Below are 15,295 nucleotides of genomic sequence, written 5' to 3' on the forward strand. Positions count from 1 at the left end.
ATTCAAATCTCTCTTAACAATTTTCTTGAATGTCGTAGCTTTGTGGCTTCTTGCATCACGATCAAGAGTGATCCGTCTATAGTTACACAGGTGCCACAGCGGCCAGGTGTGATACCGAGTGAATCCGGGGATACAATCCTGGGCACGAACAACTCGCTTTAGGAGCGCCTAGTTTTGATTGAGTTGGTTATTGCAGGGCGAAACGCTGTCAAGCCCAAACAATGCCAGTGTTTTAGTCTTGCGATTTCTTAAAGAAGATCATTGGTATCATGCAGTTTGATGAGTGAACGATCAGCTTTATGTAAACGCTTGTTTAATTATCACCTCGCCCGGTCCTTGTTTGTGGGCGCTTGACATTGTTCGGGACTGCATGCATCGGGATGTGTGTCAACAAAGATGACATAGACTGGGCTTTTGTGCGAATTCGGCAATGACCTGCACTTACGTGCCATAAAAGTTTTGTCTGAGGAGCGCGGAGAATGGAATCAATATACCAGTAAAGGTACGCTTGAGGGTCGAGGCGAAAAATTACCAAAAGCTTTATCTTTAAAAATGCCCAGGAGGGGTGTTAGCGGTTGTAAACTGCAATTTTTCTCGAAATAAGCAGTTTATTTTAGGGTGATGTTGGTTACTATGCTTGCGTGTGAAAAGTGAGACGAAAGAAAGGCTGTTTTTTTTTGTGGGACCATGGGTACACCGCACACTCGAGAATGCTTGGGATGTCGCTTACGCACAAGAACGATGGACTGTTACGTTATGTGTGTGCTAGTCCTCCTCTCTTTCTTTCGTTGCTCTTCTAACTTATCGAACTTCCCATCCCATTCCGTATCGTATGGTAGCGTGCGAGGTTATTCTTGACTGGCTAACGTGCCTGCATTTCCAACCACTCTCGGCCTTGCCTTCGCACGTAGGTTCGTGTGTCGGCTGTCAGCGGCCTCACACGCCATGTTGATATATTGAATGCGGTCGCCGATGCCTCTAATTGGATCTTGCGATCTCGTGCTCTGCAGCGGAACTGAACAACCTGCCAATCATTTTGTCAGATGTGACATCCGTTCGACAGCTCGCGGCGAAAACGATCAATGTTCCTGCTATACGTTTTCCCCGGAAAACCTTTCCAGCAATGAACAGTGCAGCATTCAAATGAGTTTCATATTATACGGTGATCCATACCAATTTTTAGAAATTAGTTTAATAGTTGAACGCGCATGTGCGATCAATCGCTCAGTCCTCGTAATAACGACAGCGTTACGCAGTCACAATACTCAAGTAAACGGCGAGTTCTGCCACTCCCATCCTACCGCTGTCAAAATGTCCACCATTAAATATTTCAGTAAAAAAACAGAAAGAACTCTGATATATGTACATAATGCCCTGCTAAATAGGCGGCTGCACATTATAATGATGCGACTAAATGCATGCGCGTTTGTGCCTAATTAGGACCGATTAATTTACTAACGTTTAAAGCCACAAAGCTGGTCGAAATTTTCTACTAGAAACTGTAGCTCAGTTTGCAAAACTTCTGATCACGCAGCTTTTAATTTTTATCTATTAGCCGATCACAGTTCGACGGGAGACGAAATTCTAGAGCCCCCTGTATACTGTGCCATGTCAGTGCAGGTTAAAGAACATCAGATGGTCGAAATTTTTGGAGCGCTCTCTACAGCGTTCCTCATAATCGTATCATGCTTTTGGGACGCAAAACCCCAGGTATTATTATAACTGTCCGCATATGAAGTATCAGAGAGAGAGAAATAGTGAGTAAAGGCAGGGAAGTTAACCAAGCTTGGCTCGGTTTTTCTGCTTCTGCAGATGCCTCCGAAATACAGGAGTGTATACTACGTGGCATGCCCCCTTGCGGTCCGTCGTTGCAGTGCCCCTAACGTTCCGCGTACAAGCGATCTGACAGTGACTGACCCCCGTATTCTAGAACGTCCCTTCACTCAACGCTCCACCTTCACTTGAGAAAGCCGATGGGAGCGCCGTCTCTAGTCACGACAAGTTACCGCGTATAAGCGATAATCTGCTGCGATTCTTGAGTAGCGCAGCGCCATTTTCAGCCGAGTGGCGGCGCAGTGCACAACTCTGTACGCTCACACACCGTAGCAACTTTGACCCGAACATCCACTCGACCCTATGCAGAGTGTGTGGAGCGGAACAGGAGACAGTTGAGCACTTGGTGCTAAAATGCCAAAAACTCTCACCCTGCCCGCCAGAGGCCACTACACTACCTCAGGCGCTGGCCTTGGCGGACAGGAATGCAAAAGCATGTTTACACCACAAAGACAAGGCTCCAACAGTGGTGGAAGTGGTGCCAAAAGGGAACTTCTCTTTGTGCTTCTGATGTGTTTGTTCTTTTCTTTATATACCTAGGCTGGAACACAACACATATGTGTTCACCCGTTACAAAGGGCAGACCCACAAATCATCATCATAATCATCAAGTGAAGGAGGAAAGTCGAGTCGAGGAGCGTTTGCGAATGCGGGGGTAACAGGTTCACAGGTAACATGGCGAGCAACAGGTTCGTCAACGCACGGACACCTTTCTCGTCCCCTTTTAGGGCCGCAGCACACGTGACCAAATGTGACGCCGTTTTGCAGGCGGAACGTTAGCAAGCACTACAATCACGGCGCACAAGCTGATTTGTCACGAAGTATTATTTTTTTTTTCGCATTTTGCAACTCTTTTAGGAAAGAGCCTAACAATTCACAAATAGAAATATGATAATAAAAATTCACGAGGTTTAACACCTTAAAAACTACGATATGATTATGAGAGACGCTGCAGTGAAGGGCTCCGAAAATTTGGCCACCTGGGGTACTTTAAGGTGCGCCTAAATCTAAGCACACGGGCATCGGCCATTTTCGGCTCCACTGATAATGCGGCTGCCACGGCCGGGATTCGATTCCGCGACCTGCGGGTGGGCAGTCCAGCTGCATAACCATCAGATCATAACCAGCTGCATAACCATCAGCTGGTTATGCATGACCATCAGCTGGTTATGCGTCCAGCTGCATAACCATCAGATAAATAGAGAGTTAGGAAATGTCTAATTGGATCATTTTCGAAACCATTTAAGACCTTGTAAATAAAGGAAAACTGCCTAGCCCCATCGCTTTATAGCGGAAGTCTCAAATACGTATATGAGCTGCGCAGGCATGACTGGTAAAAAAAAAAAACTGATTTGATCATGCATCTCGTGTGGTCACCACGCATTAAAGCAAAACTGTAAGTGAAATATCCATGGGGTGAATGATGGAGAGTGGGGCGAAGCACCCGTCCGTCCATTCGTTTTGCTTCCGTCCGTCCATACGTCCGTCTGTGGGACCGTCCATGCGTCCATCCGCCCGTCCGTGTGTGCGTCCGTCCATGCATCAGCCCCTGCGTCCGTCCATGCATCCATTTGTCCGTGCAGCCATCCGTGCGTCCGCCCATGCATCTGTCTGTGTGTCCGTTCGTCCATCTATTCAACGCTCCAAGTACCACCATCTCGCATCTTTTCATCATATATTCCCCGTATAGAAGCACCGCCATCCAGCGGACATTCCAAGGACTAAACGAGAGGTGGCACACGCACACTTTCTTACGGCTTGCGCTTCGTGTCTACTGCCCACCTTTAACCACTTCGAGTTCATGGTATATACTAGTTCACTGTATTCATGGCACTGCAGCCCAACGCTCGCTAAACCTTTCTAAAACCAAGGAGGTTACGCCAAGCGAGTATAACATAGCAACTCTTTCTTGTCAGATAGTGCTCAATGTACATGCCAATGGCTGCTAAGGGGAATGAGAGACATGAGAATTCGGCTTTTAGTTAACGCGCACGCTGCGAATTTTTTATTGCTCAAGAACGCACAGGAGAAATCTCCCACCGGCAACACCTTGTAGGTCAAAGCGTAAGACTGGTTACGCGCTACGACAACGAAGAGGGACGAATGGGTGCTGCTTTAAAGAGCTTCACCCATAAAAATACTCCAGAGTTGGCGTACAGATTGTGGTCATCTTGACGAATTTTATCGAGAAGTTTTTGGAAGTCTAGCAATGTTGGCACCAAACCTTCTTGAAAGTGGCGTGTCTATGAGTTATGGCGAAGGTTTCGTTTGAGATAGCAACGTTCGCTGACAATTTTTGCCAGGCAAATTAAGTTGTTTTGAAGCAGCTATCAGGTGATGTTTGAAGCTCGCTTGGTCTAACATGAAACCGGATGAAAAATATCGCGTATCACCTGCACCAGAGTATGCACAACTACAGGTTTTCCCCGAAACAAACAGCATCTGTTTTGCCTGTTTATGACCTCGCTAGCTGTCTGCTTCACTGAAGTTAGTTGCGCACCTACATGTCATCCGCCGTCTATGCTGACGCGCGTGCGCCATCTCTCTCCCTATCCCCGCTCTCTCTCTCCACATAGCGGCTCACACATGCACGCGCACGTTAGTTTGGTCTGCACCATAAAGTCTGGTAACAAGTGCACCGCCTGCGATACGGTTGCTGTTACGTTTCCTGCGATAAACTTCTGCAGATGAGTTGTAGCGATGGAAGCGTACACACTGCTGAGAAGAAAAGTAAACAAAAAAGCAGAACGAACTTTGTTCAGATGTTCGGACATTTCATTCAGCCGGAAATTCATACAGCCCCCCCCCCCCCAACACACACGCACACACTTTCAACTGTGTATACTTTAGCATGCACAAAAATAATAAAAACGACTTGTTTCAGCAGCAACATTACTGGCACAATGACACAGCGACCACCGTGCGACTAGTTTTTCTTTTATTTTTCATTTCCGCTGCTCGTACCCGTCTAAGCTACGAACCAGCTAGCTTCGGCGAAAACCGTTTTGAAGAAAAAAAGAACAAAAAGACCTCGTGCACGCTTGCTCGTGGTACGGTCGCTGAAATAAATTGACTCACTGCTGCTTCACGAGTTCGTTGTTCAGTTTATGTTAAGAATGATTCTTCGTAGTTAGATTTTCGATTGATGGTAGAGTCATTTATAGCCATTTCTCTCTCCGCAATCACTGTCGTGATTACTGTCGTGAACTACAAACAGCATCATTATCCCAGCGCTTGTATATGCGCACTTTGCATGGACAGACCAAGTTGAAAATAGAAGTGCATGGCTTGGAACATACAAGCGGGCCAGAGAAAAATCTCGCAAGGGTCAACACTGCCCAATATCCTGTTTGGCGAGTCGCAAATGTGGCGCCGCCTTGTTTTTCACTATCACGATACAGCGGCCAATGTGTAGGCGAAAAGCTCTCTCACAGAATTTTGTTGTTATTTGTAACCAACCACGTTCAAGTAACGTTTTGTGACTCATATCTTCGAAGCTTACTTCAAATACATACCGTCACTGACAACAAAACACTATACCAGAACAGTGGAGCGCTGGTGTGGTGGTTGAGCCGGGGCAGTAACCGTGTCCCCGCCGCGGTGGTCTAGTGGCTAAGGTACTCCGCTGCTGACCCGCAGGTCGCGGGATCGAATCCCGGCTATGGTAGCTGCATTTCTGATGGAAGCAGAAATGGTGTAGGCCCGTGTGCTCAGATTTGGGTGTACGTTAAAGAACCCCAGGAGGTTGCAATTTCCGGAGCCCTCCACTACGGCGTCTCTCATAACCATATGGTGGTTTTCGGACGTTAAACCGCACATATCAATCAATCATTAGTGACCGTGGTGACCCTGCAGACGTCAACGTTATAGCAAAGCCCTGAAGTTGACTTTCATTGAAAAGGATGCTTCTTGAGCACGCTTGACGAATAGGAGCGTGAGCGGCATGCTATATATTTGTATATATTTACTGCATACTGACAAATATGGCTGCGCTGTTTAAGAGTAGTTCAGTGAAGCAGAGCATCACAACCGCCAACGAGTGCTACGCTAGTTATGTGGTCAGCGCTCTCCATGGTGACACGCTGCGAAGCCGAAAAGCATTCGAGTGGCGAGCATATGTTGCGCATTGCGCATGTGAGCCTTGCGTGAGAGACGACATGAAAAACCCCGTTACATGTAGTTATCAACAGTGTGCGTTGGATTCTGCATGTTGGAATGCTGCCATCTGTGTTCCTTTTCCTTTTTAGCTCGTGATCTGAGATGGCGATTTCAAGCAATAAATGTAAGCAACCTGTACACCCAGGTACTTTCACGGGCTACAGTGCAGTGTCCGCAGCATTGGCCCTGCCTCCAGACGGCAAGGTGGTGGCCCTGGACCTCTACGAGAACCTGGTAAACGTGGGCAGGCCTCACTGGAAGGAAGTACGTTCAATATTCGTCGTTGTTTTGGGTTGTTAGATGTTGTCCTGTGGACATATGCTCATCACCACGACGCTGCAGTATGAAAAGTTAAAACTGGCTCTGGTAATATGGGCTTGAATCAAATGTTTCACCTGCAAACCGAAAACTCAATGATTGACTGAGTGCACACGTCAAAGATTGATTGTGTGGCTTAATAATTCCTTTAAACTGCGGTATATCAATTATATGGAAACCCTTGATGGGTTTTTGCCGTCGGTGTGGCGGTCATGCTACGTGCAAAGCCCAAATCGGTAACACCATGCTACTTATCGTATGGTGTATCCGCGAGTAAAATCTTCCCGAGCGGTGGCGATGACCGCGGCTGAAGCAGAGAAGAAACGAGCAGTCTCCGTCACAAGGAGGGCACTAGTGATAACATCACCCCGCGTGTGAGACGTGCAGTCGAATTGCTCCCTCTCCCCTCTTTCGTCCGAGGAAGGAGCATGAAGCTGACACCGGGAAAGGTAGAAGGCTGCGTAACTGAAGCAGCAACTGCAAACTTTGACTGTGAGGACATGGTCGCAGACGCTGGCGCACGCGCTATCTCGATAGACATACACGAACGGCTTCGTCTACGTGCTGCGCTCTTTACGCTTCGTGTTGAGACGGTAATCTACATGAAAATCGCTTCTGTTCCTGGAGCAACTGTGTTGTGTAGTGAGCGTGTTGTGTATTTACGCAAGATTGAATCCAAAATAGTTAGCCTTACTTAGTATAACGTAAAGTTTGCTGATACCGCATCCATTGCTTCTTCCAAATGGAAAAAGTCTAGCCTAACTTTTTGGTTGTATTATTTGCGAGGATCGCAGCAGTAGTAAATTATCGCTTTTCATTTTTTTCCGCTTCAGGCTGGCGTGGAGGACAAGATCGAGATGAGGTTTGGCCAAGCCGTTGAGTCCTTAGGTAAGTTTGTGGCGATGAAAACATTCATTATGCAAATTCGAAGACAACGGGGAGGGTACCTATTCCAGGACACTTATGGTAACCTCTGCGACAGTGACAGCCCAGGCCCTGAGAATGAGGGCCCGGCAGCGCGAGATTCGCTTCTTACGGAGCTTACGTTGCGTGAAACTACACGCGGGGCTTTAAAGGGGCCCTGCAACACTTTTTGAGCTTGGTCAGAAAACGCTGCCGATTGGTAGTAGAGGATCCCGACAACACGCGAGCCAAATATTATACCGCAGGACGCGCCATAAAATTCACAATAAATTATCAGTAAGTTAAAAATTGGTTTCTCCTCTCTCGACAAATCACGGAATATGCTCAAAAATTACGTGTAGCAAGCCCATCTATCAGACGTCGGCTGATTTGAACGTGGCGCGCTTGCTCATTACATATATCACCACTGGAGGGCGCGACTTGCCCACGCTTGCGTGAGCAAGTCGCTTGTACATGAAGAATGTCGATACAAAATGGAGGAAGCGAACCAGGAAGTTGACTGGTAAATACTTAGAAAACAGCAGGTGGCCAAACCAAAAAGAACTATCGGTTGAGAAGAAAGTGAAGGAAACGGAGACTGACATGTGGAGAATGGGCATGATTAAGAAGTCCGCACTAGAGATATATCGAACTTTTAAGCAGGAAATTGCCAAGGAAAGGATCTATGATAATACTCGGGGTAGTTCTCTACTGTTTGAGGCCAGGACGGGAGTACTGCGAACCAAGACATATCGGGCCAAATACGAAGGGGTAGACACAGTATGCAGTGCGTGTGAAGAGGAAGAAGAAACTGCCGAACACTTGATAATGTTCTGTAAAGGGCTTCACCCTATAGTTCAGGATGATGGCGCAGAGTTTTTCAAAGCACTGGGGTTTAGGGACCGGGAGGGCAAAATAAACTTTAAGCGGGTAGACTTAACTAGAAGGAGGTTATCTGATTGGTGGCTAAAGTCAAGGCACGAGTGAAAATTAAACTCTTCACTGCAAAGTACGAATCCTCAAACTCACTTTTTAAGGAAAAAAAATAAATATAGTTTTAGTTCATTAGGTATTACGGCTTGGTGGCGCTAGCCACCGCCCGATCTAAAGGGTACAGCCATATCCATCAATCCATCCATGCGCGCGCGCTCATACTGAGAAAGCCACGCATTTGAAGAAAAAAAAAGAAGAAAAGTGCTCAAGGTCACGAGGCACGCGTGAAGTTTTTTTTTTTTTTTTTTTTGTGGCCCTGCCATCCCTCCCTGTTTAGCTTCCAGCGCTTTCGTCGGGACGAGAGAAGGGAGAATGCAATTGCAGCATGTGAAAGACCTTTGTAACTCTACTCGCACTGGACGGATACTTAACATTTTTGCGGTGCTGAATTCATAATGCAATAAGCTTTTCCAGTGAATCGATTTCATGGTTACTTGAAAAAGTGTTTCAGGGCCCCTTTAAGACTGCCTTGTTCAGCCAGAATATCTTTGCACAGGGACGAAGAAAAAAGACACAATAACACAACTCTCGATTCTGGAGTCATAAACTTACCGACTGAAGTAGACATCGAGCAATCGATTGATTGATTGAAATAACTTTATTGTGATTGATCCAAAAATATCAAGTACTGAAAAAAAAGGGTTAACGATCTGTAGCCGTAGCAAGAAAAGTCGAGCTAGTTTGTTCGAATGCATTGTACGCTAAAGTAAAAACAACCTAGGATCACGGGCTGTCCAACTCACTCATGAGTCGATTCAAACTCACTGAGACTCGGATTGAGCTGTGAGTCTGAGTTGGAGTGAGTCCTGGGGAGTAATATTATGGTGAGTTTGAGTCCGAGACAATGCGGTTGAAGAAATGTATAGTAAGTCTGACTCCGAGTGAGTCTGGTTGAGTAAAATATTGTGGAGTGTGAGCCCAAGTGGGAAACATATTTCTTGAGTTAGTCTTGAGTGAGCTAGACCTTTGTTGCCGGCCTATAGCCCCTGTCTACTCACTTATTCGCATTATATCGGGTTGCGTTTGCAATCAAGTTTCTTCACACATATCTTGACACACAGACGTTCATGTGCCCCTTAAATGTTTATTAATTTTGAGGGAGGGGTGCTAGTACCCTTCCCCCCACACACACTTTCTCTCTCTCTCACTGGGCATTCCGCATTCCATCGTTGATCGAAATATCTCGTGTGAGTCGCATGTTTCATAGAAATGCCTTTACTAGATTTTCACCCCTGATAACTTGTTTTTGAAGCTACAATATCAAAAGACGTTTCGTAGAGCACTGATTATGTCATATACAGTCGTTAAAGAGCCTTTACGCCACGATCGGAAAAAAAGTGATTCTAATTCAGTGGACTCACTAGCCGCTGCTGAAGACGATGCGGAAGAGATGGCGGACTTATTATTTGCGGGTTGTTGAAAAAAAAAAAAATGAACGGCAATACAAATTCAAAGCCGTTTTTAAATGCGAAGCATTCCTTACGAACTTCGGCGACTTTAGGCGTATCTATCTATCTATCTATCTATCTATCTATCTATCTATCTATCTATCTATCTATCTATCTATCTATCTATCTATCTATCTATCTATCTATCTATCTATCTATCTATCTATCTATCTATCTATCTATCTATCTATCTATCTATCTATCTATCTATCTATCTATCTATCTATCTATCTATCTATCTATCTATCTATCTATCTATCTATCTATCTATCTATCTATCTATCTATCTATCTATCTATCTATCTATCTATCTATCTATCTATCTATCTATCTATCTATCTATCTATCTATCTATCTATCTATCTATCTATCTATCTATCTATCTATCTATCTATCTATCTATCTATCTATCTATCTATCTATCTATCTATCTATCTATCTATCTATCTATCTATCTATCTATCTATCTAGCCGCCTACGACTTTTAGCTCTCCTGGCCGTTTCGATAATGGTATCGATACCAAACTTGGTATGGCGTAAGATGACTGCACGAAGAACGTATTTGACTAATCATAACATGAAAATCATGACATGTATGCTATGAATGTCATGATTTACATTTCATGTTGCTCCAGCTCTTGCGGTGGCTTCGTTCACATGGCATGCTGCAAAACTGGTATGGTATGACATGATTGCATGGCGAACACAAGCGAAAGACCGTAACAAGAAAATCATGACATGCATGTCATGTAACACCACGACTGCATGCCAAGCTCATGTTGAGCTTGCGGCCGTTTTGCTAGCGTCACATATACCAAATTTGGTATAACGGTACGTAAAAGGATGACGAAGGTATGATACTGGTGCAAACATGATAAAGATAAAACGCGTGTCATGTAACAACATGACTACATGCCACGCTCATGATGCGCTCGCGGCCCTTTCGCTAGCTTCACATGTACCAAACACGGTAATATGCGACGCGAACGGGCGACATAGGTAAATGACACATCCACACATGATAATCACTACGTGCGTGTCATGTAACAACAGGGCTACATGCAACATTGATGATGCGCTCGCAGCCATTTCGCTAGCCTCCCATATGCCAAATTTTGTATGTACGTGACGTGAATGGGTGACCATCTATATGGTAAAACATAATAATCATGAGATGCATGTCATGGGAGAACATGTCAAGGCGCCATGTGTTCATGTGAGAACATGTGAAGGCGCCAACACATTTTGACGTGACGTGGTGCACGTGCTCGCAAGCGTTCATTTTCTCGCGTCACGCCGGCGTTTCCACGCCAGGCGCCGGTCCTGCCACATATTCGCAGGCGCGAACTGCGCTGCATTGCTTTGACGCATGCGCGTTTCAACGCGTCCGGCGTCCCTCCGTCACGAAAAGAGGGAGACGCAGTGTTGTCTGGGTAACGCATCGGCGCGAAACAGCATGTCGAATTTAGCGCCGCTTGCCGCTGGGCCGCGCCGACGGACGCTGGTCGCGTCGGTCAGGCCTGGCGTATACTATAGTGCTCGCGTTTTGTTAGCGTAGCGTCGCTGCGCCCAGCGTGCGCGCCCGCCAACGTTACGTCGGAGTATATTGGACCGGTCACGATGCGCTTGCGGCCGTTTCGCTAGCTTCACATATACCAAATTTGGTGGTACGCGACGTCAATGGATGACAAAATATATGACTGGTGCTAACATGATAATCCTGTCACGCGTATCTTGTAAGAACATGGCAACATACCACGCTCACTGCATGCTCGCGGCCGTTTCGCTAGCTCCACATACACTAAATTTGGTATCACGTGACGTCAATAGATGACGAAGGTAAACGACACATCTAAACATGATGATCATGACACGTAAGTCATGTATGGCATAATTTACCTCCCCCTCGTAACGTTGAGCTGATTTTAAAGTGACATATCAACCTTTCTCATTTGTTCTTCGCATATCTTCGATTCTTACTGTACGTGGGATCTGCCAATTGTTTTTTCGCTCTCGATTTCGTGACTTCACAGACGCCCTGCTGAGCGAAGGTCAGGCTGGCACGTTCGACTTTGTCTTCATCGACGCGGACAAGGAGAACTACGACAAATACTACGAGAGGTCTCTGCAGCTGCTCAGGAAAAATGGCCTCATCGCCATCGACAACGTCAGTATGCCAACGTTGTGCAGTGCTAGACAGTAATTTTGCAGAACGCGAACTCGATAACGAGAATAGCATGCTATAGATCAAGATAGCACTAAGTCTTTATGCTATATTCTAACTATAAAAAAAGGCGCTCTCATGGCGCCTGGGCTTTCGAACTATTAGGTTTATCGACTAGTGGGGTTGTTGAAGTATTTCGGACTGTGCCCCCTGGAACAACTCCGGGTCCTGGGAGATGGTTTCGTCCTTTTATTTTCTTAGTGACAATCGATACGAATAAACACTCTCCAGCCATGTTTGGTCTATAGTTTTGAAATTTTGAAGACTGGCCCTACATTTCGAAACCGATTCGGTCTCTTCTTCAGAGTGTGACTGCCCGGCCGTCTCAGAAGCTAGCGTCCCGCCGTTCTTGATGCGGCGTTGTTTTCTCCATTTTCACGTGGAAAACAACGCAGCAACAAGGATGACCGGAAGAACAACGGTGGAGAGGGGGACAACCACTAAGAATAGTCGCTAGCTTCGGAGCCGGCAGGACAGTCACCCCGTGAAAAAGAGACCGAACGGGTCTCGAAACGTAGGATTAGTTTTTAATTTTAATATTAAATCTATAGGCTAAACTTGGCTGGAGAGTCTGCTTGTTTGTGTATTTTTTATCTAGTCAGACAAATCTCTGTCAAATAGGTTTACGTTTAAAGAGACAATGGGGCATTGTACTCAGAACGCCACTGGATGGTTACAAATTTAGACGAAGTGAAAACATAGAAATTTTAGGTATACATATTGTTTGAAGCTTAACTAGTTGTCACGCACATTCTAGGGGAAAACGAAACTGCAGATACCAACGCGCGCGTGTGTGTGCACTGTTGTTGCGAAGTGTGGAGAGGTAAAAAGTGGTTGTAAGGAGTTCTTCACGAAGAAGTCGGCAAAGCTGGCTAGAGGGTGCTGAGTTGTCTAGAAGGCGACTTCTGGGACGACTGCTTTCAAAAGAGAGAGAGATAGTGAGAGAGACTGGAAACTACAGAGAAAGACGAAAATATCATTCCAGCTTCAATGTACATGCCGTGTCTGTTACCCACATTGCGCTAAGGGCAAGGGGCGACATATTAAAAAAAATCACAGCATATCCACAGAGTGAATGATGATGAGTGGGGCGAAGCGTCTGTCTGTCTGTCTGTCTGTCTGTCTGTCTGTCTGTCTGTCTGTCTGTCTGTCTGTCTGTCTGTCTGTCTGTCTGTCTGTCTTTCTGTCTGTCTGTCTGTCTGTCTGTCTGTCTGTCTGTCTGTCTGTCTGTCCGTCCGCGCGTTCGTACGAGTCTTGCTAAAGAGTAACGTTATGCAGTAGCATGGCACTATTTGGCCTGAAATAAAAGCTGAGTTTATTCTGTATATACAGGAGTGCTAATCTAGGGTGGACATTTCAAAAAGAGCCGAGATGGCACCTAAACGGCTTATTCGGAAAACAAATAAGCTCGTTTATTTAATATAACAATAATGATATCTAGGATTTTACGTCACGGACCCATGGCTTGGTTTATATGTGGAGTTTAACGTCCCAAAACAACCATATGATCATGATAGACGCCGCTAACCCATGGCTTGGCTATCAAAGACGCCCAGTGGAGAACTCCAGAAGTTTTGGCAATATGGTGTTCTTTAGCGTGCGCACATACCGCACAGCACACGGGCCCTTTGTCCTTTCTTCTCCACCAAAATGAGACTATTGCTGCTGAGATCCAACCCGTGACCCTCGGGTCAGCAGCGGAGCACCTTAACCACTACACCACCGCGGTGGACAACACAGTATAATACGGGATGCTATTTGAAATAGAGTGATTACAGTGCTAGTGGTTTCTGTTTTAGCGTATAGCTGGTCCAGCGTTTCGGTCATCTCGCACCTTCGAAGAACTACGCGCGCTTGACCAGTGGTCATCTGCTATGTGACAGGTGCTGTGGCGGGGCCTGGTCTACGACCCCAGCGACAAATCAACGGAAGTTGCGGCGCTGCGGGAATTCAACAAGAAGCTACACGAAGACGAGCGGATAGACGTCTGTCTGCTGCCTCTCGCCGATGGGATCACGTTTGCCAGGAAGAGGTGATGGACAGCTCTACAAGACTGTCGTCACCAGTCGCCTTACCGCAATCAATAAAGTGGGATGTCATTTTTGTCATGAACCGTCTTCAGAATTAGGGCACTGCGGAGACCACTTATAATATTGAGATGAAAGCCTTAGATGATTCATCGAAAGCGAAAATTGACCTTCGGTGGTGTCAACGCGAGTGAAGAGAGCAAATCATCTCGAGATGACGTCACGTATCACCAGAATTCGTGATGTTATCATGAAACGGCATAGTGGCTTGGTCAAGGGTGGGGTGTTGACGGAGGTCATGCGAAACCGGGTTAAGTGCAGAAAGTTTGCGATGTCTTCGATCCCGGAGGCAATGTAAAATTACACCAGGTGCAGAAAAATATTTGGGGGGGGGGGGAAAGGGGGAAGAAGAATATATAAAGAAAGAAAAAAAAGATGGCTTTTGACTTCGAATCGCCTTAAAAGAATGCATAAGGGGCCCCGTGAGTTTTCTTCTGCGCTTGCAAACACGCAAGCTATCTTCGAAAGCAGCAATAACATCGCATAAACTGAATATTCATTATAAGGCTAGACAAAGAATCATGCACGCTAATCCGTAAACAAGCTCAATGACGAGGTCAGCCACTGGAGCAGGAAACCACTGCATCTATTACACCTTCCCTTGTAATACGGGCGTGCACAACGTCCAGTACAATGTTTGTTCCGGTAAGGCGTGCGATCTGCACAATAACACTGCGAGGAATACATTACTTGCGCTTTAGTTTGAGTAGCGAATCCGACCTGCAGGTTAACAGTGTCCTTGCGGTATTGCACCGGAAGTAGTTACAGATCCAAACAAACCAAGCGCCCCGGGTCTATGTATACAAGAGTACGCAGGCCTTGTTATTGTGCGTCCACGCGAACAAAAGAAAAACCGTACCGGCGTGTTCTTACTTACTTGCCTCCCGGCTGTCGCGTGTCAGCGTGGTAATTAAATGAAGATGAAGCGCGGACAAAAGGAATCACGCTGCGGTTAATTAGGAAAGCCCCACCAGCGCACGGGCTCGGAGAGGGATGCGGAACTGTGTGGCAATGCTTGGCCAGATGTTGTTACTGCTTCGTGCTCGGCCTGGAAGCCTCTGCTCTGTACTACGTCGCTGGACCAGCGCAGATTGAAGAGTTGGGCATACGCTCTGCACTGTTGTTTGCCTGTGGTAAGATCTCCAGTCCGGTTCGTTTGTGTGCCATATTAAGTGACAGCGAACGGCGATGGCAGGCTGCCCGCAGGTTTACAAGACCCGTTTCGTCTGGGCATATTCGTTCGGCCGTGTGTTTAGGTGGCTCATGTTTGATATCCTTGTGAAAACACGTTTCGCTCAATACAAAGCAGCATAAAAACACAACAACACTAG

General features: G+C 46.2%; 1 protein-coding gene across 1 annotated transcript in view; it reads left to right on the top strand.

Moving 5' to 3' along the window:
- Positions 1–13,989, top strand: part of LOC119173431 (putative caffeoyl-CoA O-methyltransferase 1) — a 98,681-nt gene extending 84,692 nt beyond the window's left edge. The window contains exons 6-9 of the mRNA XM_075895720.1: positions 6,137–6,255; positions 7,143–7,197; positions 11,687–11,820; positions 13,761–13,989. Coding sequence (XP_075751835.1) covers positions 6,137–6,255; positions 7,143–7,197; positions 11,687–11,820; positions 13,761–13,913 — 461 coding nt within the window. The 3' untranslated portion in view covers positions 13,914–13,989. The remainder of the gene's footprint in view (positions 1–6,136; positions 6,256–7,142; positions 7,198–11,686; positions 11,821–13,760) is intronic.
- The last annotated feature ends 1,306 nt before the right edge of the window (positions 13,990–15,295 follow it).

Source organism: Rhipicephalus microplus, chromosome 5 (assembly GCF_043290135.1).
Source record: "Rhipicephalus microplus isolate Deutch F79 chromosome 5, USDA_Rmic, whole genome shotgun sequence".
NCBI classification, from domain to species: Eukaryota; Metazoa; Arthropoda; class Arachnida; order Ixodida; family Ixodidae; genus Rhipicephalus; species Rhipicephalus microplus.